Raw genomic sequence first — 24,554 nt, 5'->3', positions numbered from 1 at the left:
TAAGTTCCATCATGGCTGAATATTTTATTAAAATTGGAGTGCATAATTGGAACAGATCATAGCGAAACTTAAGGAGGGCTACAAAACATAGTTCACAAAGCATCTTACAATCAGAGGTGACAATAAAACTCTTACAAAACCAAATGGCAATTCATCTACAGTATATGCCATAATACATGATTGAGGAGTCCCACTGGAAAACCTGTTCCAGGCAAAGCTGAGAAAATATGAAGCACACTGGAAGTATACTGTAGATGTGCTCTGTTCAGAACATCATTCAAGCTCAAGTACAGATTTAAAACAAAGTCAGGCACAATTTCAGTCCAGATTAATTTGATCTTAATTGAAATGAGGATGATATGGCTTCAGTAATGCATCCTGAGGTTTAATGCTCATTACATCTGCATTTTAGTCATTTAACGAATGCTAATATCATTTAACTAAGAAGTGAGGGAAGCTGTCAAGCTGAAGCAGGTGGCCTTCTGGGAGCTACCGGCAGGTGAGAGAGGTCACTGGAGCGAAGGCTCGGGCAGGGGAGGACTTTGGAGAGGCCATGGAGAAGGACTATCGATGGCCTCGAGGATGTTCGGGCCTGGGCAGGGGCAGGGGAAGGGGTGACCTCGTCCGGGCTGTGCTAGGCAGGGCTGGGGCAGTACTGACCTCTCCTGGGGAGACTGTTGAGCGGTGGAAGGAACACTCTGAGGGAGTCCTCCACCTGGTGGACACGCCCTCCCTCCTAGCAGGAGGCGGTGACAGACAGACCTGGTGCAAAGCTCTCGGCTTACCAGTGGATCTACATCCCCGTCCTCACCGGTGGTCACGAGCTGTGGGTACGAGATCGCGGATACAAGCGGCAGAAACGAGGCTTCTCCGCAGGGCTGCTGGGATGACTCTCCGCGACAGGGCGAGGAGCTGGGCAATCCGGGAGAGCCTCGGAGCAGAGCCCCTGCTCCCCCAGATCGAAGGTCAGCTGTTCCGGGCACGTCCCACTGGGCGGAGACCCCACGGGAGACCCAGGACACGCTGGAGGGACTATATCTCTCGGCTGGCTTGGGATCGCCTGGAATCTCTCGCTGGGGACAGGGGAGTCTGGGCTGGTCCACTAGGCCTGCTGCAACCGCGACCCTCACTAGGAAAAGCGGAGTGATGATGGATGGATGGATTTAACTAATGCATTCCTGCGCTGCATAAAACCTCAGAAAACGTTTCTTTTATTTCTTGGCAGTTTGTGGATGAAAATATGAAAGCGATCAGAACACACAGTCAGGCAGGTGGTATTAACATCTGAGCAAAGAGACGGCAGATTAAAATACATTGCAATTGTATGCTGAACTGATCGCTGCACACCTGTCTGAAACAACATGGCAGTGACAGGTACAGTACAGGTAGGTCATGGTTTGTAAACAAACGAGTCAAATGGCAGTTGATCCACATCCAGTCTGGGATCTGTTGTTTCTCCGCTACATCAGACTCCTTCGGATTCTCCGTTTCTTTGTGGATGTCAGATTGGTCTGTGTCATGTCTGCGTGAAGGGACAAGTCAGCTAGTAAGGATAGTCCAAAAACAAATTACATTCAAGCCAAAAAAACTACCACAGCTAGTGAACATAGCTCATGACTAAACGTTTTGTATGCAGTGAGCTACCTCTGTATTCGCTGTATAATGCAAAAGCCTTAGAACGGAAGGCAGAGGGGCCTGACTCTGGTCCTGCAGGCCTGGAGTATCTGCAGGTCTTCCTCCCGGATCGGCTCTGCCAGCGCTGGGAGACGGGGAGCCTGCAGCCCTCGCTTTCCTCTGCAACTCAGCCCAGGCCTGCGAGAAGCTGCATTCTGCCCCGGTCCACTCAGACTCGCTTGGGGCAGATTTCCTCACCCCCCTTTGTCCAATTAACCCCTCTGTTTCTACGCTGGCCAGCAGCCATATCACCCTGCAACTCACAACTGGCAGCCCCACTGGAGCTCAGCAGGTGCGAGCCTGGCCAGTACCTGGATGGGAGACCTCCTGGGAAAAACTAAGGCTGCTGCTGGAAGAGGTGTTAGTGGGGCCAGCAGGGGGCGCTCACCCTGCGGCTCATGTGGGTCCTAATGCCCCAGTATAGTGACGGGGACACTATACTGTAAACAGGCGCCGTCCTTCGGATGAGACGTAAAACCGAGTTCCTGACTCTCTGTGGTCATTAAAAATCCCAGGGTGTTTCTCGAAAAGAGTAGGGGTGTAACCCCGGCATCCTGGCCAAATTTCCCCATCGGCTCTTATCAATCATGGCCTCCTAACAATCCCCCTCTGTGAATTGGCTTCATTACTCTGCTCTCCTCCCCACTGAGAGCTGGTGTGTGGGGAGCGTTCTGGCGCACTATGGCTGCCGTCGCATCATCCAGGTGGGGCTGCACATTGGTGGTGGTGGAGGGGATCCCCATTACCTGTAAAGTGCTTTGAGTGGAGTGTCCAGAAAAAGCGCTATATAAGTGTAAGCAATTATTATATTATTATTATTATTATTATTATTATTACGCTGGTTTGCCACTGGTGTGGTGCTCTGTCATTGAGCTGCTTCCAAGACTATGATAGCACGCTTAGCAGTTCTGACCTGTGTCCCCAACGTTTTCTCTGCCTGAAGAATTCCAAGCCTGTCCAGTACCTGATCCGCCCGATTATATGAGTCTCCTGCCGAGCACCTGTCCAGTGGCCCCACGATCTCCACCGGTTTCCCTCACAGCAGCGCAGCCTCCCAGTCTGCTCCTGCCCTGAACACTGCGTTCGCCATCAGACCAGCCCTGCTCTCAGCACTGCTGTTGAGTCCGTATCTCAGCCCCCACCCCCTTGCCCACCTCCGTCACTCTCCGTCCTGCCTCTGAGCTCCGCCAGGAATTGGAGATCACCCAGTGTTTGGATGAGCAGCCTGTTGGCAAGACGCGGCTGGCTCTTCCAGCGGGCCACGTCATGACAAGTTCTTCATGTTTTAAGAGACACTGTTATTGGCTAAACTGGACCAAATAATGAATGTCTAGCTGCTCGGGCACTGCTGCTCATAAGAGAACTGGAGGCTCTGCAGACACACCAGGCCTGCAGGGGAAGAGTTGGACTGCACTGATATAACAGAAGGAAACATGCATCACCTGCAGAATGAAAACATGTTTTAAAAGATGTGTGTGATGTACGTATACTGTACCTGAAAAGTTCAAAGAGTACTGGAATCCTCCAGCTTGGAAATTCATGGATCCAACTTGGTTGCGCTGAAACTGGGCTTCTATATCTGCACTTGAGACTGAACACTCAGAGTTGGTACCACTCTAAAGAACACAAAAAGAAATGTGAGTGCAGCTTACCACTTATCACTTACAAGTGATTTTAAATAGCAGAGATCTTTTTAAAGGTATTAGAAAGACTGATACAGTACACTGTATCTGATCAGACATCCAGTATAAGATATGGTTGTAAGCAAACCCTGTTTGCTAACGATACCTCCACCCAGTAAGAGGGAGCAGTCTGAGATAGCAAGCTTCTGTATGAATGAAAAGTAAAATGCAGTTCAGTTCTCTGCAAAACGCCTCTTTGTAGCTTTTCAGCAGTTTGAAATGGAGACTGTGACTGAGGACAAGCCCGTGATCTACATCTCCTTCCAATAAGATTTTTCTTGCTTACCTTTTCTGTAATACATAATTAAATTCAAACTCAGATACTAAAGGATTGTCCTGGATAATCCATCGCTCTGTGAACAACATCTATATGAGTTTTTGTTTATATGAGATGTAGTATTTCCTACTACCTAGGATAGTACCTAATGCTTACCCATTTGCTAAAGACCGAAATGATGCAACTACTGTACTGTATCATAAATAAGCAAAAATGACCACGAGTGTTATTGTTTCCTACCATTTATTTATGCATCAGGTTTAAATGACTTTACACACAATACTGGAATAATTAACCAGGGGTGCTATTGCTTTCATACTTCAGCACCGTTCTGTGCTGTATTAAGGTGCCGTTTGGGTGTTTGAAGGGATATTATTTTAGTTCAGGATCTAATTGGAAATCATAAATGGGAAGTAAAGGGAATTTAATTTCCGTTATACCAGTTTTCACCTTGCGAGCAGTTTTCGAGGAATGAGCTAAGCTCCCACAATGAGGAATTACCGTATACTTAAACTGCAGGCTTTAAGGCTCGCGTAATTAAAATCACCAAAAACAAATGCTGTGTCACAGCCCCACGGCCACCTACTCTGTGCTTGAAGTTGTACCATCTTCCACTGTCCCCCTCGAACTGCCAGACTGGGGTGGTGCTCCTTGGAGACACCCGCAGCTGCTGGAGAGAGGATTCCAGGCTGCAGGACGGCCAAAATCAGATTTATTTGCAGCATTTTCTAATGACAGTTCAAAAACAATTAAAAAAGAAAATGTTTTTTTTGCAAAATAAACAAAGCAGATGTACAGTAGGGGGAATATCTAGAATCACATCTCCATGCTGCTTTACTAAACTCACTTGAAAAGGGACATATCTGTTCCTTTCGCATTCCTGAACTGCATAATATCACCCCCGACGAGTTCCGATACGTAGGCATTTTCAGAAGCTGTTTATTGCTATTAAAAATGCATCTCTAAACATTTAAATAAGGCCTTAAGTCAGTCCATCCTCCCAGTTGCAAAAATTCTTACCTTTTATTTTTCTTTCCCTTTTTTGGTGGGAGTATAAACTGTGGCCGTCTGACTATACGCCTCTTATGGCCAGTTGCCATGTTCACCTGCTTCATTTCTGTGTGAAATAAAACACAGGAGTGTGTCTGTGACAGACGTCAGATACCGGACACCTCACTCACTGTAGAGTAATTAAAGTTTCAAAACATCAGATAATTCATTTAGATAATTCATGGCATTGTGTAAGGATCAGTTCATGGTAGGAAAAGACACTTCATCGTCCAGTTTAACATATCCGGCCAGTGCGATCCACTTTTTTGTAAACTGGTATTTTGTACTCTTTTGGAATTTACAGATTGACAAAAACAATGGCTTGTGAACTAGCACATTGATCTGATTAAGAAAACCACTTTCTGATTTTTAAAAATCCAACCAATGTTCTTCTATATCTCCGTTTTATAGCAATTATTAAAGGACACAAGTAGAAACTACGTGGAAGTGCTTTTAAAACAGAAGGCACTACTTTACCCAAAGGGTTGTGGGTGTATGGAACAAACTACCCTTGTTCAAACTACCTGCATGGCCTCCCCTCACTTGCAACCTTTCTGAAATGAGTTTCCGCGCGTGTGGCATACCTCTGAAATCGATTTCGTACTTCGTCTGACCGCATGTGAACGTGAAGGATCGTCCCGGCTTCTTCTGGAACTCTTTTTCGATTCTAGAGCTCTTCACCGGAGCAGACTTGCCTTTCGGACCCTGCGAGAGACAGACTGCTTGCTTTCTGTCATAGAGCTTCCCCTGGACACAACATGACATTCACCAGGCCACAAGCACCAGGCGCCCTTATTTAACAGGGGGCATCCCTAAATGTGTGGAGCACTTAAAACAACACTCTGTTTATTTTGTTTTCTGGACATAGCCTTATCTAATAACATAAAAAAAGCATTTCCATCCATCCATTTTCTAACTGCTTTATTCAATTCAAGACTGTGGGAGAGCTGGAGCCGATCCCAGCCTATCCCAGCAAGCAGCTGGCGCAGGGCGGAGCACACCCTGGACGAGACACCAGCACATCACAAGAAAGCCCTTCCTCTATGTGTTTTTTCCCCACAGTACGCACAGTGTCTTACACTCTCCTAGCAGATGAAGTGAGGCAAAGAATGAATAACGTTAGAAAAGATTCTGCTTTCCGGGTGTAATACTGCAGCAGTTACAATAGGAAACAGGCTTCTGAAGCTGAAGGCTGCGTCCAGGCGAGGGTAAGTGGCCAGTGGTCAGCCAGGTCAGCCAGAAAAAATAAAATTCAAATTAAGCACAGAATCGGGAACTCTGTGAAAGTACAGTATGGGCAAGAGTGAGAGTTCCCACGATTTGTGATGTGATTCTGGCCCTTCCTGCTCACCAGTCACTATAGTGATTAATGTCATGGGATGTATGTGCAAAAAAGTACAGGTGACATTTCACCTCAGAAATATTCCAATGTTATCTGCATGCAGAGTTAGCAAGGAAGTTCCATTTATGGGCAAAACTGTCTTGAAGTGAAGAGCAATATTCCCATTGGATGAAAAGCGATGTCTTCACAAGCCTGCTTGTTTACAGTGTCACAGGGCTGGATGTTCTGTTGCCTCTTTCTAAATCACATAACATGGCTCTGTTTTGCGCAGACCTGGAAATGTTGTCTATTTTGTGCTGTAAATTGGAGGTTTTGCACTCTACTGTGTACATTTGACTTTTACTGTGGTTTGTCATGCGCTCATCAATTCTGATCATTTCTGATCCCGAAATATAAAAAGAGCGTTGCAGGTCCCCTTGAACCCCTCTCTACCTTTTCTCCATACAGCGTCCAGCCCTGTTTCCCGTGGCAGTACCAAAGCCAGCTTGTTGCGTCCTGAACAGCTCCATCGGGGCTTTTCCGTCGAACTTTGAGTTTTTTCTTCAACACCCTCATCTTGGTAAAGTCTATAGCCACCACCCTGCAGGAAGAACGCCGGGGTCAGACGCTCCTGGTCCAGATGTGAGCCCAGCGGCTCACTCCGGTAAGGCACAGCAAGGATGGATTCCAACAACACTGGGACAACGACAGAGATTGCTTTTCCCCAAAGATCAGGGCTGTTCAATCCTACTGCTAGACAACTGGTCTATAGTAGTGAGTAGAGTTGTAATGGTGTCCAGTCCCGGTCCTGGAGGGTCAGTGTGTCTGTAGCAGGGCTGTCCAGTCCCGGTCCTGGGGGGTCAGTGTCTGTAGCAGGGCTGTCCAGTCCCGGTCCTGGAGGGCCAGTGTGTCTGTAGCAGGGCTGTCCAGTCCCGGTCCTGGAGGGCCAGTGTGTCTGTAGCAGGGCTATCCAGTCCCGGTCCTGGAGGGTCAGTGTGTCTGTAGCAGGGCTGTCCAGTCCCGGTCCTGGAGGGGTCAGTGTGTCTGTAGCAGGGCTGTCCAGTCCCGGTCCTGGAGGGTCAGTGTGTCTGTAGCAGGGCTGTCCAGTCCCGGTCCTGGAGGGCCAGTGTGTCTGTAGCAGGGCTGTCCAGTCCCAGTCCTGGAGGGTCAGTGTGTCTGTAGCAGGGCTGTCCAGTCCTGGTCCTGGGGGGTCAGTGTCTGTAGCAGGGCTGTCCAGTCCTGGTCCTGGGGGGTCAGTGTCTGTAGCAGGGCTGTCCAGTCCTGGTCCTGGAGGGTCAGTGTGTCCGTAGCAGGAGTGTCCAGTCCCGGTCCTGGAGGGCCTGTGTGTCTGTAGCAGGGCTGTCCAGTCCCAGTCGTGGAGGGTCAGTGTGTCTGTAGCAGGGCTGTCCAGTCCCAGTCCTGGAGGGTCAGTGTCTGTAGCAGGGCTGTCCAGTCCCGGTCCCGGAGGGCTGGTGTACTGTATCTCCAGGACTTCATTCCAGCTCAGGTTTTAACCACCTAAGTCAGGTGGTTACTAACTTAACTGCACAATTTGAACAGCTTCTCCCAGCTCTTCAGGTGCAGCTGTTTCGAATAGACCTGGAACACATGTGCCACCACTCCGGTCACACAGGACCAGGAACTGACACCTCTGACATACATGTCTCTGCCTCTGGAGAGTCTAGTATTGGAGGGTGGGAAGAACGGTGCTCTGGAAGCCTCTGCCAAGCTCTTTCCTACGATTCGAGGCACTGCAGCAGCCACTCACTACTGCACAATTGCATGACGCCGGTTGCTTCTGTATGTTAACTACTTGTATATATTCTTTCTGAAAAAGATCGACCATGGTTCCTGACCCCCTCCAAACTGTCCTGGCTTACTGCTGAGAGCTCCACTCACCCGAAAATCGTGTTGTACAGTTTGATGCCTCTGACGCTGGGTAGGGAGTACTGAGCCTCTATGACGTGGTCATTGGTGATATCAAGCCATCTCTCTCCACTGCTTATCTGCCACCTGTAGGGCCTGTCGCTGTCCCGCTCTGCGCCTGGGATGGAAACACAAAGATGTGGAAGAGCTCCGGCTCGCGGGACGCGCCCGCTCGGCAAGCAAGCATCGTTTCGTTCAGAACGGGCGCGAGCGCTGGGGAGCCGGGTCAGACGGATCTGGGACCGCACAGGACTGCGCCTGGAACAGACAGGGCCCTTCCCCAAGCGCCAAACAGAATAAGGCTCGCTCTACACCAACGCCCAGCTGCCCCCTTGAAGGATCATTCAAAAAGCAAAGCGAGTGTAACAGAAATACCAAAAGCACAATCAAACCACCAGTCATCCTGAATTAGAGCACCACTATGATTTTTGTTTTTTAAACCCCATAGAGTTGACGGGCAGACTGAAGTCAACCCATCAGAGCGACACCAACCTGCAGTTTTAAGGTTTATTAATATGAGGCTCTGAGAGGGTCAATGTTAGTTGCTGGGTGTTACGGATGGGAGGATCGAGCGCATGGGGTGGCCAGTACCTTCGTCTGAGGAGGACTCTGATCTCGAAGCAGCAGCGTGTTTGAGATCACACTGGGAGCCGTTCCTGCAGCCCCCCTTCAAATAGTACTTGCAGATGTGCAGGTATGGGCACTTCTTCCCTTTGGTGCAGTGACCCTCATTGTAGTACCTGCACGGCTTCTTAACGAATGAATTAAAGAGAGGAACAGTTACAAGCTTTAATATAGAAAGTGCAATATTATAAGAAAATCAGCCCAGAAATATGACATGCCGCAATCATACCACATGCAATACAATGAATAATTTCATATAGAGTTATTCATGTCACTGCTTCGTGTTGTGCTTTGTGGAATTAAGAGAAACGATGACGTTTGTGAGGCTCTCCAGCTACACACACTTGGATCCTCATTGCCTGTGAAGGTCCAGAACAGCGCCATAGAAGTGTTCTTGTTCTTCTTCGTCTTCATCTTCTTTTTCCCTGTCTGTGTCCACAGGGCTCCTCACACCACCAACACAGCCTCTACACTGTCTCTCTCTCCCTGCTTTTCGCGTGAGAACGTCTCTCACCGGCACCACCTGGGGCTCATAATCAAGAGGGGACCTCCCTTCGCTCGTTCCAGAGCCAGGCCACTGGCCGCACTCTTCTCATCTGTCATAACCTCAGAGAATTATACTCATATCTTACAGCTCGCCTTGTCTCGCCTTAGTGGAAGAACCTGATTCTGCCCTGTCCCTCCACTCGGGTTGTAGACGCTCAAGCCCATGAAAAGGAAGTCCACAACCCCTACACTGGCACACGGGCTGTAACAGCACTCCCACCAGACTACACCGGGAGGGGTTTGACATTACTGTTTGCCATGCTGTGATGTGTGCTTCAGAGTCCTGCTGTTCCCAGCTGCAGGAGCACGTGGAAGAGCAGAAAAGCTTTTTCCTCTCCATCTCACCTTCTCTCTGGCGGCCTGGGGAGACGGTGTCGCCCCCTGCTGTTGCCCGGAGTCGTCGGCGCTCCGCCCCCCAGCGCCTGAGCCGTCGCTGCCCGACTCCCCGTCGCTGTCGTCGGTCTCGCTCAGGCCGTAGTCTTCGTCATCGCTGCCGTCTTCCTCGCTCTCGCTACCAGAGGCCTGCTGCTGTGTCTCTGGGACGTCCTGGGCAGGAGCGGCCTCTGTCAGCACGGGGCAGGACAGACAGACACCAGAGCCGGTCAGGTATCAAACCCCTCTCGCTTTTCCAGGGGTCCCTCCTCTCACCTCTGACCTCTGACGACTTTGTGCAGCCGTTCAAAATCCCAAATCATAAGAACGCAGGAGAGGTCACAGACGAGAGGAGGCCTTTGAGGGGATAACTGATCCCAGGATCTCATCCAGCCATTTCTCGCAAGACACCAGGGTGTCGGCTTCGGCAGCATGGCCAGGCAGCTTGTTCCACGCTCCCACAACACTTAATGCAAAGAAGTGCCTCCTATGGTCAGTTGTAACTGCACTTCCACATGGTTCCCACCTGCGACCTCTGGCTCATGTTTCATTATCAGTGCCAAAGAGGTCCAACAGGGTGACTTTATCAAGCCCTTCGAGGAGTTGACTTTCTAGACACAGTGGTATTTGTTGAACGTGAATGGTAGCTGTATTTATTGTACGGAGGTCCTCTGAGCCAGCAGGAGCAGGACAGCTCGCCGTGCGCTGGGAAGGAGCTGTGTGAAGACTAGAAGTTTGCCGGTTCAAATCCCGCGGCCGGCAGAGGAATCCTACTCCGTTGGGCCCCTGAGCAAGGCCCTTAACCCTAACTGCTCCAGGGGCCCCGTACAATGGCAGACCCTGCGCTCTGACCCCAAGCTTCTCTCCCTGTCTGTGTGTTTGTGTCTCAATGGAGAAAAGCTGGGGTATGCGAAAAGACGAATTCCTAATGCAAGAAATTGTATAGGGCTAATAAAGAAACATTATCATTATTATTACATTATCACGTTACACCTCGCAGACCAGACATTATCCCTTGAGTAAAAGTCCACGAGTGTGTTTTCATTCGCTCGCCCGACTCGGAAACTGGTTTATGAATAGTCACGAATGAGTCACGTCTCATAAACTTGTTTCCCAATATCGGGATTTTTTTTTCCGCGCCCATCCCCAGTTTCTTATAACGAATGACGTGAGCCTAAAAACTCTTAAAGAAGAAACGTCTGCTCTTGATGAATCGGGTTTTCTCGGTGTATTTTCTCACCGATGCATCACAGACCGGCGACGGTGTGATGATTTTACTGAGAATCGCTGACATAAAATAGGGGAAAACGAGGGGTTTGACACTCAGCGGCTTTGGTAAAATAAAAACAAAACTCAAAGCAACTCCCTGTCAAAACAAAACACGATGAACAGGAAGATATTTCAAGTTTACATACTATATACAGTACGTTCAGTTTCTTAAAAAAAAGTGATGTTATGTTTCATCCCAGTTTAAGAAGTAACAGCTGAAAACGGCATGCTGCTAATCTTAGAAAACGTGCAATCCTTGGAAATCGCCAGAGACTTACCAGCCAAAGCAGCACTGTCGGAGCTTGATGCCATGATCGCTAGACAACTGAGAGAAGGACGGAGCCGCTGGCTCGTACAGACTGGGGCGCTTTCGGTTTCATTTCACCAGAAGCGGAGCTCTGCGTGCTGTTCACACCCACCTGAACTGCTGCATGCTGTCCTCAAGAGGAAACCGAAAACAGAGGAAAGAAGATGGTCAGGAGTTGTGTAATATCGCATATTGGATTGTAATTTGCGCTCAGCCTCAAAAGCTTTTAAAAGCCGAGTTTATCACAAATTTTGTAAAGGAAATACAATGCAAATGACTGGCACACTGTACACTTATAAGGCTTATTTTATTTAAAAATTATTTTTATTACGACCTATTTCGACATTTATCATCTCTATCAAATAAAATCAGAGATACAATCCTATCTCGGGAAACGCTGCAGACGCCTACGATTTTCTAACTCTAGAACTGATGCTTTCTTTCCTATAGTTGCAATCCAAGGATGTGCCTCGTTTAAAGGGTGACATTCAGATGTTTGTGGACTCTAAGGTGAAGAACCTACTGCTCGGGCGTCTAGTAAAATACACTGGCTCGCTGTTCTTGGTCAGTATTTTCTGTTGAATGTATGTAGGAAGCATGGATACAGTCGCTACATTATTATTGAAATGTGAATAGAAATAATCTTCAAAAAAGAATAAAGTGCACAACAAACGTTTGCGATTGCAACAGTGACACCGTGTGGCCGCTGTCGGCGGTGCAAGGCCACTCACGCCCCACGGCTGAAGTAGTGCAGTTCGATGTTTTGTCGTCCAGCCTGTCTTAAATTAGCATTAAATTAAACGAAATTAACATGAAACGTGTTAGAGGCGAGGATTCATCTCTTCTCTCACTCAGCTGAACGGATGGATCAATGCAGCACTAAGAAGACTTATTATTAGATTGTCTGACGGTGTCAGGCTCATCTGTCTGAAATTATAAATAAACAATAAGAGTGGTTTAGAAAGCTACAGGGGCAGCCCTTTCACCCCAGACTGCAGCAGAGTTGTGCTCACTGTATTTGTTGGACATTAAACGCATGAAGGAGATTATGTGTGGGATAAAGCCCTGAATACAGAAAACTGTTAACAATTATCAACTCGTTCAATTAGTGGTACAATTAGCTTAACTGGCTATGAGTTTACCTGCAGTGAAAGTCAGGAGACACAGGGGTCCTGATAACCACACACCTGCCGGTTCCTGCTCCAGCCTAGATCTCAGTTACACAGACAAACACTCAGTTGACTTAATAACAGGATCAATTTTTTACTCTCTGATCGTTTTCAGCTCTTAAACATGTTGGACGTTACCTTCTAATTATTCCATCCATCCATTTTCCACTGGTCTTCCAGTACCGGATCCCGCAGGGGGGCGGGAGTCTATCCTGGCAAGCAATGAGTGCAAGGCAGGGTACACCCTGGACTGGACGCCAGTCCATCGCAGGACACCCACAGACACAGACACGCACTCTGACCAGGGCCAGTTTTCCCAGAAGCCAGTTCATCTACCAGCATGTCTTTGGACTGTGGGAGGAAACCAGAGCACCTGGAGGAAAACCATGAGAACACTGGGAGAACATGCAAACTTCACACAGACAGCACCCCCAGGGCCGGAGTTGGACCTGGGGCACAAAGGAACATCAAATTCTAAATTGTCAAGAGTAGGGGAAAAAAAAAACGGCAAATCTTCCAGTCGAGCACCTCGTCAGGCCAAGTAAGGCTTCAGACTGGAATGAAAGCCAGCAGGTGTGAGGCGATCGGGGGCCAGGACTGCAGCTCCTGCTCTATCAGATGAAGAGGGACACGGCAGGGCTGGGCAGGAGTGTGTAAGTGTACCGGTGTGGGTGAGAGAGGGCTGTGGAATCTGAGCCGTGCAGCAGCTGAATATTAACTCCATCAGCGTTGCACTCTGAGCTCGAGCTGATGTTCAGCACACCGCTTGGCAGGAGTGACCTTTAGACTCATAGAGGGATGTCACTTCACGGTCGTGAAACTACCGAGGAGCAGTGGTAAAAACTCTCGGTTCTTGCACTGCTTATGGTTGGGGCCAGCGAGGACCGCTTCAGATTCCGCGGTGTCTTCTGATCCTCCCCACAAGTCTGGAGCCACTGCTCAGGGCGGGCCAGCTGTAGCACAAGAAGAACACGCGCCCAGAGCGCCCTTCTTTACACAAAGGGCTGCAGGAGTGTGCCACAAGCTAAACCCAGGCACCTGGTTGAAGCAGATACATGCCTTCCCTCAAGATACTCCGAGATCCTGGATTGATTAATTAATAAACAAGCTAGATTGGCCAAGTAGCCTCATCTCGTTAATGCACCATAAACAGGTTCAGATGGAAACAGTTTAGCAGTTTATTCGTTTCCACATGGTCATCAGCGCCTTGAGGCCTTGTGGTTTTGCAGGTTGAATATTGACAGCACCATGAGTTTCCTGCAGCATTCCTGGGCATCGAAACCAAGCCCCCGCGCAGCTCCCTGAAGTGGGTCGGCGGACAACATTTTGTTTTCCCCCCTGTGGGTGGAAGTGGACACGGACGGCGTTTTATTCCAAACCTGCCTATTTCGTGTTGTTGGTTTATGGAAGCTCCGCCGGTGCCCTGCAGGCTGACCTGGAGGTCTCCCTGTTTTCAGAGAAATCCCGCAACTACACGCAGCTCCCAGCAGCCGCCGGAACCGAGGAGCCGAACATGTAGCGGGGTGAGTGCGGAGAGACAGTACTCCCGTTGGGACAAGGGATGAAAAATGAATTCGATTGGTGGGGTTAATTGTTTATGGTTCCATTATTTTTCTAGTTGTTCCAGACCTTTGGACTGCACGGTTTCATCCGGTTTACCCGTTTTTTTTTCAAGAAAACACCAAACGCACGTTTCCTCATTATTTCGTGACATTGACAAGGATGATCTTTCCAAGAGGTTCAAGCGTAAGGGCTACAGAGGAACAAACATGTATTCCGGATTAATTCCACGCCAAAAAGTAAAGTAAAAGGAACGACAAAACAAAAACGTTTATCCTTCTTTACAGCTGAAGAAAGCTCATTAGCCAACTACGTCTTTCTAACGTTATAAGACTTTAGATTACACCAGTCAGTTGTGGGGGATACAAAAAACCGTTAGTCATTTTAGATCAAGCTGCAAATCGCTCTTACACTTTGTCCGCTGTCAATATCGTCAGTATCACGACACTTGGATTATTTGGTGTCTAACACTTGGGAAAACACCGCTAAACCACAGCTTGTAAATTATGATTGCTAAAAGATCATAGTAAGAATATTTATTTCTGCGGAGACCCTCTATTTCAGTGCTACTTTTCTTAAAATTAAATAGCTCGGCGCAAAGGCAGGTTTGAAGACGAACACTGACCACGTTATGCATTCCGTAAAACAAATTTTAATTATGATTAATTTTTAACAGCGTCATTTAAAACTAAAATTTAAATAAAATAAAACGTGATTTTAAGTCAGTGGTTCTCGAAGTCTGACTGGAAGGTTTTGTCGATTTGTAGATATTATTGACTCTATTTGAAGTAAATAAGTGGGTAAATGTTAGAGCTCACCTTTTGAATCTAAAACTAAGGTTGCTGCTGGAAGAGGTGTTAGTGGGGCCAGTAGGGGGCGCTCACCCTGCGGTCTGTGTGGGTCCTAATGCCCCTGTATAGTGACGGAGACACTATATTGTAAAAAAGGTGCTGTCGGATGAGATTTAAAACTGTGGTCTTGACTATGTGTGGTCATTAAAAATCCCAGGGCGTTTCTCGGAAAGAATAGGGGTGTTTCCAGTCACTGATCTTTACCAATCATGGCCTCCTAATAATCCCCATCTCTGAGCCGTCTTCCTCACTCTGCTCTCCTACCCCCTGAGAGCTGGTGTGTGGGGAGTGTACTGGTGCACTATGGCTGCTGTCGCATCATCCAGGTGGGGGTGCACACTGGTGGTGGTGCAGGGGATCCCCGTTACCTGTAAAGAGCTTTGAGTGGAGGGCCCAGAAAAGAGTTGTAAGTGTAAGGAATTAATTAGTAAAGGACTGTGCACAATTATATTTCGAGATCTAAAGAAAACAAGCTAAAAGTCAAATTAATAAAATCTGCTGGAAGTGTAAATCTTTCAAGGGTCTGAATATGGAAAAATAAGAATATTCATAAAATGAAAGACATTATCTTTTAAACTGCGGTTTAAATTCTGCTTGTAGTCATAAACTAATTTTAAGAGAACACTGCCAAGCACAGGAAAAAAATCCTAATGAAGCTTTTCTGCAGGACAGATCTCACTTCTTTTCTGTGTTTTCATTACTTTTTAAAAAAACTTCTCAGGGTGGAATTACAACACAAGCTTGCACTTTGAACATTAGTCCAAGAGGGGGAGCTACAGTACCAGAGAAATATTTCTCCTTCAACTTCCTTTTCCTCTTATTTCTAATCTCTGATGAGGTGACTGTATTGATTGTACCTTGAGAATGGATGACTGCTTGAATCTGACAAGTGCAGTGATGCCTTCAGTGACAAACTGAACCTGAAAAACTTGAGCTCAAACACAGAACTAAGTTCAAGTACTACATAAAAAAACTGTTTCGAGAGTAACTGCTCTCGGTAGCCAGAACAAATTTTAAATGTGATTTTTTTTTTGTAAACCTGGTGTTCAATTCTATTCTAAGGCAGGACTGAGAGCTCTTGGCTGGTCTCTTGCCTGGACAGGGTGCCTGTCCATCACAGGGACACAGGATAAGGGTCAGTTTGGGGCAGCCAATCTAACCTAGACGGCATGTGTTAGAGAGGTGGGAGAAACCACACAACCACTCAAACGCCATGCAAGCTGCACCCAGATTTCTGAGTGTGAAAATGACCCCGGGACCCTGGAGCTGTAAGGCTGTGAGGTATTAACAGCCACTCCTGTTGCATCACTCTGCGCACTTTCAGTGTTGATGGAACGAAATTTGAAACAGAACGAGCAAACGCGACAGTTTAATCGTTACACATTTTGCTGATTTCTAATGCTTGATCCCTTTACAAAGTTTGCCAAGATGTTGAATTACTGCTGAATGAGCCACTGTTTGAAATTAATGTTGCATGCCGTTCCTGGTCCGTTGTAAGGATATTGTAATAAGATAAGCAACATGATGATTCCTGGCTCTATATATCAATGCTTGATGTTTTTTCTGGCAGAGTATCCTAACGGCTGTGTTCTTAATCTGACAGCTTCCAGTTGTTTCAGTTATTTTAATAAAGGGGACATAGACTTGAACGAGCTTTAATTCAAAAGATCGAGCCTTTCTCAAGAGTCTGGGAACAGTGAATTCTGAATAGAACCTCATCAGATCATAAGAACCCAATGTCAGTGCGAGAGTCAAATGTTTCAGAGGCAGATGAGTTCGGATCAGATGTTTTGACTCGTGAGCATCTCACTCAGTTTTTATTCGCCTCTTTTACTTCAAGAACCTAATTGCCCGAAGGATTATCCGCACAATCAGGCGCTTGTATCACCTGCGCAGGTATTGAGCTTTGAAAGACAATCCAGGGCTCCCACAGGGCTGCGATACTGCCCCTGGACCAAGGACTGCAGCGCTGGACATACAGAACAACGCCCTGTGTTTGGGGAAAACGGAACAACAGTGAAAAGCGCTCGGGATGTGTTGCAGTGATGGTCCTGCAGTAGCTCCGTGTGTGAATGCCGTCCGGGGCCAGATCACTTTAACAGCAGTCCCACTTCTCTTGACTCGCAGGTCCCCCCATCTTCAGTACGGGCTCCGAGCAGGCCTGCGGACAGGGGCCCCTGGACAGCGCCCACAGGGGGGCCCCCAGAGCCCGCTCCTCGTGTGCCGCCTCTCTCCACCAGCCTCAGGGGCGGGGCTGTTGTGTGGCTTTTACCAGCTGCGCGGGGCTCCGCGAGGCCCCGCGGACACCGACACCGGCCCACACGCAGAGAGCCCCCACGGCAGGGGACGCCCCTCCCGAATTCATGGGCCCGCAGGGAAAAGGTAGGCCCGGGCCCGAATATCCCCATCAATATTCATCCCGCGCACGGCCGATGAGAGCCTGACCCGAGCGTCTCGCGGTAGAGCTGGCCCTCGCAGCCCTTGGCGTGACGCTGCGCTGGGAAAGCTTGGCTTTGTGCTTCCGGGGGCTGGAGTGCTGTATCCGACGCACCTGGGGCGGAATGACGCGGGAGCGAAAGGGAGATCCCGTCGGACAGCCAGGGCGGGTGATGACCGCAGCACCGCCCTCGGCTCGTCTTGCGTCGCCACAAGAGGGCGCCGCTCTGCGTTTCGCCCGAGGACGGCGGCTTTCAGCTCCGCTTGCTCTGCTGGTGGTGGAGCTGCTGTCGCGAGCTCTGATCCCATCAGACATGTTTGAGGCCCTCTTTAAAAAAGAAAAAAGTACTGATGAAAGAAACATTCTGATATTCACAAATTATCTAATTGTTCTTGGGTTATAATTACATTAATCATAGGTAGCCCTTTCGTACCACATGTTGGCAGTTGACGGAATACAGCAGTAATAATTCAATTTACATCCACAGCAGGGGAGCAATTCAACAGCACAGTTTGATGCAGTACTTCTCTAAAAGAGGATGGGGAATACAATTTCACATCAAAAACCAAAATCTGTTGTAACTGTGTCTTCTAAAGTCATCTCAGTCCTTAATCTCCCCCAAATTCATTAGACTTTTCATTTCAACAGTCAAAGTCATTTTCAGCAGTGAATTTACTATTAATGAACAAGGAAAAGGTCAGGGGATAGTTGACAATAGTTCCATTTGTAAAAAAAAATTACAGCTGCTTTACGACTTTATTATAATCCAAGCTCCGAGCTAGTAATCTCAGCTTTAATCTCAAACTGAAAATTGCTACAGCAGCAAGTTAAAAGTTAAAAAAGAAAAAATGACGCAATTTGCAATTTTCACTAAAAGTTCAATTTTCTTTCTCCGCTCGCACAATAGACATCTTTGGCAGATAAAAATGCAGAGTTAGAATAAATGTAAGTGTCATGAAAGTAAAAGGGGAAAAAAACGTCAACAACAAAGGACTGGATAACCCTTTTTTTTCTGTCGTACAATGGGAGGAAAATAATGACTTTGCTGTATACTGGTACTTTGAGGTCAGCCGGTTTGACGTGTCGGGCAGATTCCTCTCGGTCGGGGATGACCATGCGGTGTGTCTTTGTTCGAAGCCTGCCTGTGGCTCCAGCAGAGTGTGGAGCTGGGATGATACGTGGAGAGGCTGCAAGGACCAGGCTGAGAAGAGAAAAGCCCTGCCAGCAGTCTTTGTGAGGCGTATCTTGCAGAACGCCTGCCATGCAGTCCGGAGCACAGTTCCTGATCTCCTCTGACCTTTTTAGCCTTGTTTGCTATATTGGTTTTAATCCTTTTGCTTAAGAACTGTTGACTTTGATGGGAGTTGTGTGCCGGTCAGAGAGTATCACTAATCTCCTACTGGAAGGAAGCTTGCAAGAGACCACAACAGTGTGTGTGTGTGTTGTGGCAACATCCCTCCAACAAAAGCATTAAGGAGCTGTGATCCAGTTTGTATGTCCCAGCCTTTCAAATTGCTGCCTGTAGTTTACTGTGATGAGGCTGAGAAAGGAAGACAATGTCTCGCCAGATAACTCATTACCAATCACAAATATCTGGGAACACCTGAGAAGGATCAATACCGTTCTATTAAAATGTGATTGTTCATGGGTGGCATGGTGGTGCAGTTGTTAGCATTGTTGCCCTGCAGCCCCGAGGTCCTAGGTTCAATTCTCAGGGTGCTATCTGGGTGGATTGGCTTTGGGTCCCACATAGCCCTGTATTTGACAAAGTGGTTAAGGAATGAATGAATGGATGAAGGGTTTTTGATCCTTGCCATGTACGGTTTAGTGCTGCTTCACACGCTGTGAGCTTGTACTGTCACTTTCAAATGCCCTGGTGTGTGTGCGCTCTTCACTTAAGAAACATCACTGTGTCCACAAGTCACATTGTGGTGAAGGTGTTCTTATGGTTTACTGATCCAAGAGGGAGAAACTATTTACTGGCACAGCCAAAATGTTGTTATAGTCTTTTTTTTTCTGCTTCTCAGTGTGGAATTAACCTCTGCTTGATCTTTGTCAGTCAACAAACAGTGACATAACTACCCTCTTCAAGATATAAAGAGAACAGTCTCACGATGCACATTGAAGTTATTAGGCATATGGTCAACAAAGCATAGTTGATATAGAAAAGAACATCAGTAAAAACCTAATTAATTGGCAATTTGTGTAAAAATATATAAAAGTATGGAGGTGGAGTTGGTTGGTTTGCCGAGTTGAGTGTTTTGCACTCTGAGCTGGTAGAGTAAGTACACTCCAAACTGGGCTGTCAACTGTAGCAAGACTCAGAAATTGCAAATTGAAAAAGTTATGATAAGATATCATACATGCTGCTCTAAAAAATGAAAGCCTTTTTTTCCCCTATCAGAAACTCGCACCTTCTTCCTTCAACGATCAAAGACATAGTACAAAACCTTTAGAACTTGATTTGACTGGCAGGTCATCATCTCAAAGAAACGGAAGATAGGAACATTAGAAGGGTTACAAATGACGAAAAGCCATTTTGCTTATCTAGCAAGGTTGGTAGTTAATAGCTGATTAATCTGTGGATATTCCTTCTTCTTGAAAGAAGCCAGGACATTGGCTTCAAATGTCTTGTTCTAGATTTTAAATGCACGTCTACTGAGTTTCCACTTGTGCCGCTCGGATTCCTGTTTCACTGTTGGTTTTGAAGATTTCCTCAAACTTAGCCCAATGGATTTTGTACACTGTACCTGCATCAGGTCTGCTCGTAGTCTTCTCTGTTCCAGACTCAGCATTCTCCCAACGTCTGTGGAGTATATCGTACCGTAATCATATCTGCTGCACATGCTTGTTAAAATAAATGTCCTTCTTGGCTTCGCTGCAGTGAAGATGTAGAGGTAATCCTGTCCCGAGTGAAGGCTGGGCTGGGTTCAGGACCAGGAGCCACACCTGACGGGAGTGGGAGGGGGCAGCTGGGTAATAACGGACAGCTGTTTTTTTAGAGTCGCTATTGGATGCGTGTGGGCTGTTTAACAGAATAATTTCCAAAAGCATACAGTGGGCTTAACACTTAAAGCACAATGCCACTGCGGCCCAGATCCCATCTAAACTTCAACGCAAATGCAAGTTGCTAACGGGTGAGGTTCTTCGAGAAGATTCCTTGGAGCCATCAAGCACTGAGTTTGAAACTTTGTGATCAGCATGTGGCTTGTAGATTTCATTGAAATATATATATATACATTTTTTAATTGTGTGTGAGGCCTGCACAATTCCACTTTGACTTATTACAACAAGAAGCTTTTTGGCCAGCGCTGCCGGTTCTAAGTTAGTTGTGGACCCGACTGCTTTGTCGGATGAACGTGTTCCTTCCTGTTGCTCTGTGGTGAACCCTGTCATCATCGCTGGCTTGTGGGCCTGCAGCCCCCGGCGCTGGCGGAGGAGAAATCTGATAACCACTTCTCCACTGGAGTCCCTAAGGAAATGGTTTTCTAATTGACACATTCTCTTATTGAATTAAGCTGCCACCCCTGCCTTCCTCTTGTTACCAATAAATATCCAGCTGTTCTTTCTAAGCCAATTTAGCTAATAAAGCAGACCCACTCCCTGCTTGCAGAGCAAGTTCCCTTGTTGATGTGACATGTGTAAAAAGACGCAGTATCTCGTTTTAAGAAGGAATGCTCCAGGGAGAACTGCTTTCCTCTGGTTGACTGTTAACTGCATCTAGATCAGCAGCCTCTTTTCAAACCCATGGCTACAGGTTAGAAGAGTTTTATTGCCTATCCGCTAGCTGGGAAAAAAATGGCTCAGCATCTCATGACCCCATGTGAATCTGTATTTTCAAACGCCAGAGACAGGAGCCGGGACAGTGGTGACCCCCCAGCGCCATCACGCTGAAGTTTAATTTCTCGCCAAAAATAGCTCACTTGGTAGATCAGCGTCCGTTAAAGTTTCGCTGGAGACGCACAAACTCTAAAAACAGCTGCGGGAATCACAGACGACAGCAGCCACACAGCCAGGCAGCTGCTAAATGAACTGTTGTTGAGGAGATATTCATTCCAGCAGTTGTGCTCCAGGAAAACAACAACTCTTCCTTTGTGCGCAGCTCTGCTCTTCACCTTGGCTGGAGGGGCACGCTGGCGTGTCTGTGGGGGGAAAAACTCCCTGCGTGTGTCAGAACTTCCACAATAGTGGCACAACTGTAGCCTCACAGATGCCACTTTCACTGGGGCAGTGCCACAACTTTTTACACATTTTGGAGGTCAACTATGTGAAAAGTGGCTCCTAATTGTGTGTCTGACACCATGGCAGGTGATGACTGATGAGGCCAGTAAATATTCAATGACCATTAATAATTTCATGAGAACTTCCTTTCATAAAAAATGCAAACTTTTTGTAACATGGGTGTTGCCACATAGTGCACTGACAATCACTGAATTACTATCAAATTATATGTAATTAAACTGATAATATGAGAACAGTCGCTCGTTTATTACCAGATGTCAAAAATGTAATTATTTGGAATTGCGTAATCTAGTAAGCTTGCCTCTTAGTATGTATCTTTTTATGATACAAAGTCTCACAATGAGTATTTCTTCTTCCACTTAAAGCCCCAACAATATCACTGACCCAGCTGTAGTGCAAGAAAAGAAAATGTTAAACAGAATGGCTTCTTTCAAGTAACGTTTGTGAATCTAATAAACAAAACGCTTTCACCAGCAGCCTGGTTGGATAGACTAGTGAATTACATCTTGCGCCATCGGATGAGCACAGCACGAAAGTTCTACAGTTATGCAGAAAGTTGGGGGGTCGAAATTAAGAAAAGGCAATTTTGAGATCAGGCCTTCAGATCTGCCTTTTCCTTTTAGTTTTCATTTTCTTTCACAAAAACGTTAATCATATGAGGAGGCCATGTGACCTTTCTGTCCCTTGTGCTAAACTCTAATTCATCCCAGAATCTCCTGAAGGTGTTTCACGTGGGCAGTTAATGTACATCATCATGGGTGCCTTAAGGATAAACATCCCTCTGGGATAACTGAGATGAAGGGCTTCTGTCATTCATTCGGGTCCGGGCGTCGTGCAGACCTGTTGTACAGAAACATGCCTGAAGAGATTTGATAACCCACCCTGGTGCAGCGTATCCTTCGGCTCTCCTAATGAGGTTGAACGGTGACATCCAGTTATTGACTCATCGGTGGTCTGTAACGCACAGTGTGGAGTCTGAATACAAGTTCAGGAGGAGGTCACACCCTAATCTCACCCCGATTCTTCCTCCCTTCACCCAATCCTCTCCTCTCCTGCAGCTCCCTTCCTTACAGACAGCTAAAATCACTATTCTAATCTTGCCTGCACTCCACCTTCATCGGTGCCCGAAGTACTGAAATACATTTATGTGTGTTTTTAAAGGGAAATGATGTCTCTTCAGCAAACAGTTGCTTGTCCGTTGCAATATTAAAATCTTTTGAAAGTTCATGCACTGGAAACAAGCCCTTTGCCTTTATCTTGCAGCCTTCACAGTCTTGTGTGTCTCGTGCTGAGGTGGAACCTTGCCCTCAACACTAGAGGGAGCTAGAGGTGGTTTTGAAATGTATATCCCTTTACTTGTGCTGATAGAGGTCAGCTAATGTTCAGACTTTTGTGTGTTTCTCTGTATAGCAGAGTTTTGCATGCTAGAGCATCCAGAACTTAGCTTTGAGAATTTCTTTAATAAATATTCTCACAATCTCAAGATCTTGAGGCTTTAGTGATACTCCCTGGAGTTACCACAGGAGGCTTGTTTTGCACAGAGCATTTATATTCATTTTTGGCTTATTTAGGGATGGAGACTTTGATCGAGGCCAAACAGCCGTGCTGCTGCTGCTGCAGACAAGAGCCGTTCAGCCAGTTTCTGGGCATGGCACTCTGTCCAGAAATGCTCTGTAAAGATTTCTGTGCCACTCTGCATACAGCAGCACTCACAACTCCAAGCTGCGTTCAGTGTGTGCTGTGCTGGGAAGAAAGGGCAGAAGGAAAAAAAAAAACAAGGGTTTTGGAAGCCTCTACTGTCGCAGCTTAAGTTTTAATCAAAGGAACAATAAGCACCGATCAGGGCAGCACATGGAACTTTCCCACTCTGCATAAAAGACGGTTTCTGTGGTGCTTCACCCCGCGCAGAGTTTCAGCACTGCATGCTGTGAAACAGCACCCGCCCGCAAAAGAAAGAAAGAAAGACGGAGAAAGTCAGTCTCCCTCTGTATAATGTGATTTTACACTCCTCGACGTCCGGCGGTTTGCTTCTCGGCGCACGTGGCGATGACAGCTTAGGTCCCAGGCCCCTGACAGACGAGAGAGGCTGTGTGTGAGAGTGGGGGAGGGAGGAAAAGAAAGAGGAGAAGGGATGAAGTCCTCTGCTTCTGGGTGGACAGTCAGTGCAAGTATAACTCACCAAGGCTCTGATAATAGATTTATTGGACTTGCAAGTTAATAATTCTGCATTTACCGCGGTCTTGTCTACTGCAGTGTGTGTTTTTCCCTTGGTAGTCTGTCTTCAGGAGTCAATTTAAGGGCTTTAATGCCAAACTAAAGCCAGGATAGAATCCCGTTCTTTCCTTACAGTTTATTAATGCATGAAGTCTAATTCTTCTAACACAGACGAGCTGAACAAAAGTGATATTGTGATGTTCACAAAGGCCGGTTCTGACAAATGCAGTTTTTGGTGCTTTAAGCGCAGCCTCACTTGTTTGAACGGGCCTGGACCATCCTGCGGCCTGCCAGAGATCATGAAGACAAGATAATGTCCCGACTGACACTAGCCTGAGGTGGGTTGACAGGAAAACTGGAACACAAAGAAATGAGGGGAGTGCATGAAGTATAATCTGTTTAGTCCGGCACACTTCGGGGCCCAGGAAGAAAAAGAAATTCCTGGAGGTTCGCAGTGACACGTGCTTGAGAAAGTGGCGTTAGATGAACTCGTCAATGTGAGGAGTGCTGGAGAGCTTGTCAGACACGGGCCACAGGCCCTTCTGGTATTGTGCTGCCTCTTAACCGAGAACAAAGGCAGGTCCCTGTCTGATGGCCAGTATACTTTCACCTGCCATGGGGCTGAAACCTCTCTGCCTCTTGGGAGCGGATGGGCAAGAGTAATGGCTAACTTCCAGGGGCTGGCCTTTCTAAGGCTGAGAGCCCTTTTCAGTGGAAACAAGTGAGGGACCCCCCCCCCCCGGGGCGCGTTGGAGAGTGTGCAGTTGCCCGGTGTCCAGGAGCACAGCAGAAGTGTCTGGCCTTGATGATTGATGGCGCCCGTGCGCTCTGCCGGGCCAGCAGGAAACAAGCTGGTGTTTCAGCAGGCAGGAAGGCCCCAGCTGAGGTTTCCCAGCATGCCCCCATGCCCACTGTGCTCTGTGTGCGCTGGCCGACAGAGGAAGAGGCCGAGAGGAGCTGGGAGGCTAAAGGTTAGAGAAGCAACACGATTGTGCTGGAGGCAAGAGCAGGACAGAAGACGGGAGAAAGAACC

At 47.3% G+C, this 24,554-nt stretch overlaps 2 protein-coding genes across 3 annotated transcripts in view; one reads left to right on the top strand and one right to left on the bottom strand.

Moving 5' to 3' along the window:
• Nucleotides 1-9: 9 nt before the first annotated feature.
• Nucleotides 10-11,154, bottom strand: LOC138240835 (protein mono-ADP-ribosyltransferase PARP12-like). Its single transcript, XM_069192819.1, has 10 exons — nucleotides 11,020-11,154; nucleotides 9,446-9,663; nucleotides 8,522-8,681; nucleotides 7,904-8,048; nucleotides 6,458-6,605; nucleotides 5,268-5,388; nucleotides 4,654-4,750; nucleotides 4,220-4,322; nucleotides 3,170-3,290; nucleotides 10-1,522 (listed from the first exon to the last, which is right to left on the bottom strand). The coding sequence occupies exons 1-10, from the start codon at nucleotides 11,051-11,053 to the stop codon at nucleotides 1,461-1,463; spliced, it is 1,209 nt and encodes a 402-aa protein (XP_069048920.1). The 5' UTR covers nucleotides 11,054-11,154; the 3' UTR covers nucleotides 10-1,460.
• Nucleotides 11,155-13,040: 1,886 nt separating this feature from the next.
• The window catches only part of LOC107077938 (uncharacterized), a 129,580-nt gene continuing 118,066 nt past the window's right edge, over nucleotides 13,041-24,554 (top strand). The window contains exons 1-2 of one of the 2 annotated variants that reach the window (XM_069192815.1): nucleotides 13,041-13,740; nucleotides 16,756-17,010. In XM_069192815.1, the coding sequence (XP_069048916.1) occupies nucleotides 13,621-13,740; nucleotides 16,756-17,010 (375 nt within the window). In that variant the 5' untranslated portion in view covers nucleotides 13,041-13,620. The remainder of the gene's footprint in view (nucleotides 13,741-16,755; nucleotides 17,011-24,554) is intronic. The other variant, XM_069192814.1, reaches the window with a different exon arrangement.

Source organism: Lepisosteus oculatus, chromosome 7, assembly GCF_040954835.1.
Source record: "Lepisosteus oculatus isolate fLepOcu1 chromosome 7, fLepOcu1.hap2, whole genome shotgun sequence".
NCBI classification, from domain to species: domain Eukaryota; kingdom Metazoa; phylum Chordata; class Actinopteri; order Semionotiformes; family Lepisosteidae; genus Lepisosteus; species Lepisosteus oculatus.
Note: the sequence above shows the minus strand (reverse complement) of the source record. Positions and strands in the feature narration are given on the sequence as shown.

Excerpts from the sequence above, each read along its gene's own strand:
- LOC138240835 (XM_069192819.1), bottom strand. The coding sequence starts at position 11,053 with ATGGCATCAAGCTCCGACAGTGCTGCTTTGGCTG. Across the intron at positions 8,682-9,445 it reads CCCAGGCCGCCAGAGAGAAG|AAGCCGTGCAGGTACTACAA; the intron begins GTGAGATGGAGA and ends TCATTCGTTAAG. Across the intron at positions 4,323-4,653 it reads AAGGGAAAGAAAAATAAAAG|CCTGGAATCCTCTCTCCAGC; the intron begins GTAAGAATTTTT and ends GCCGTCCTGCAG.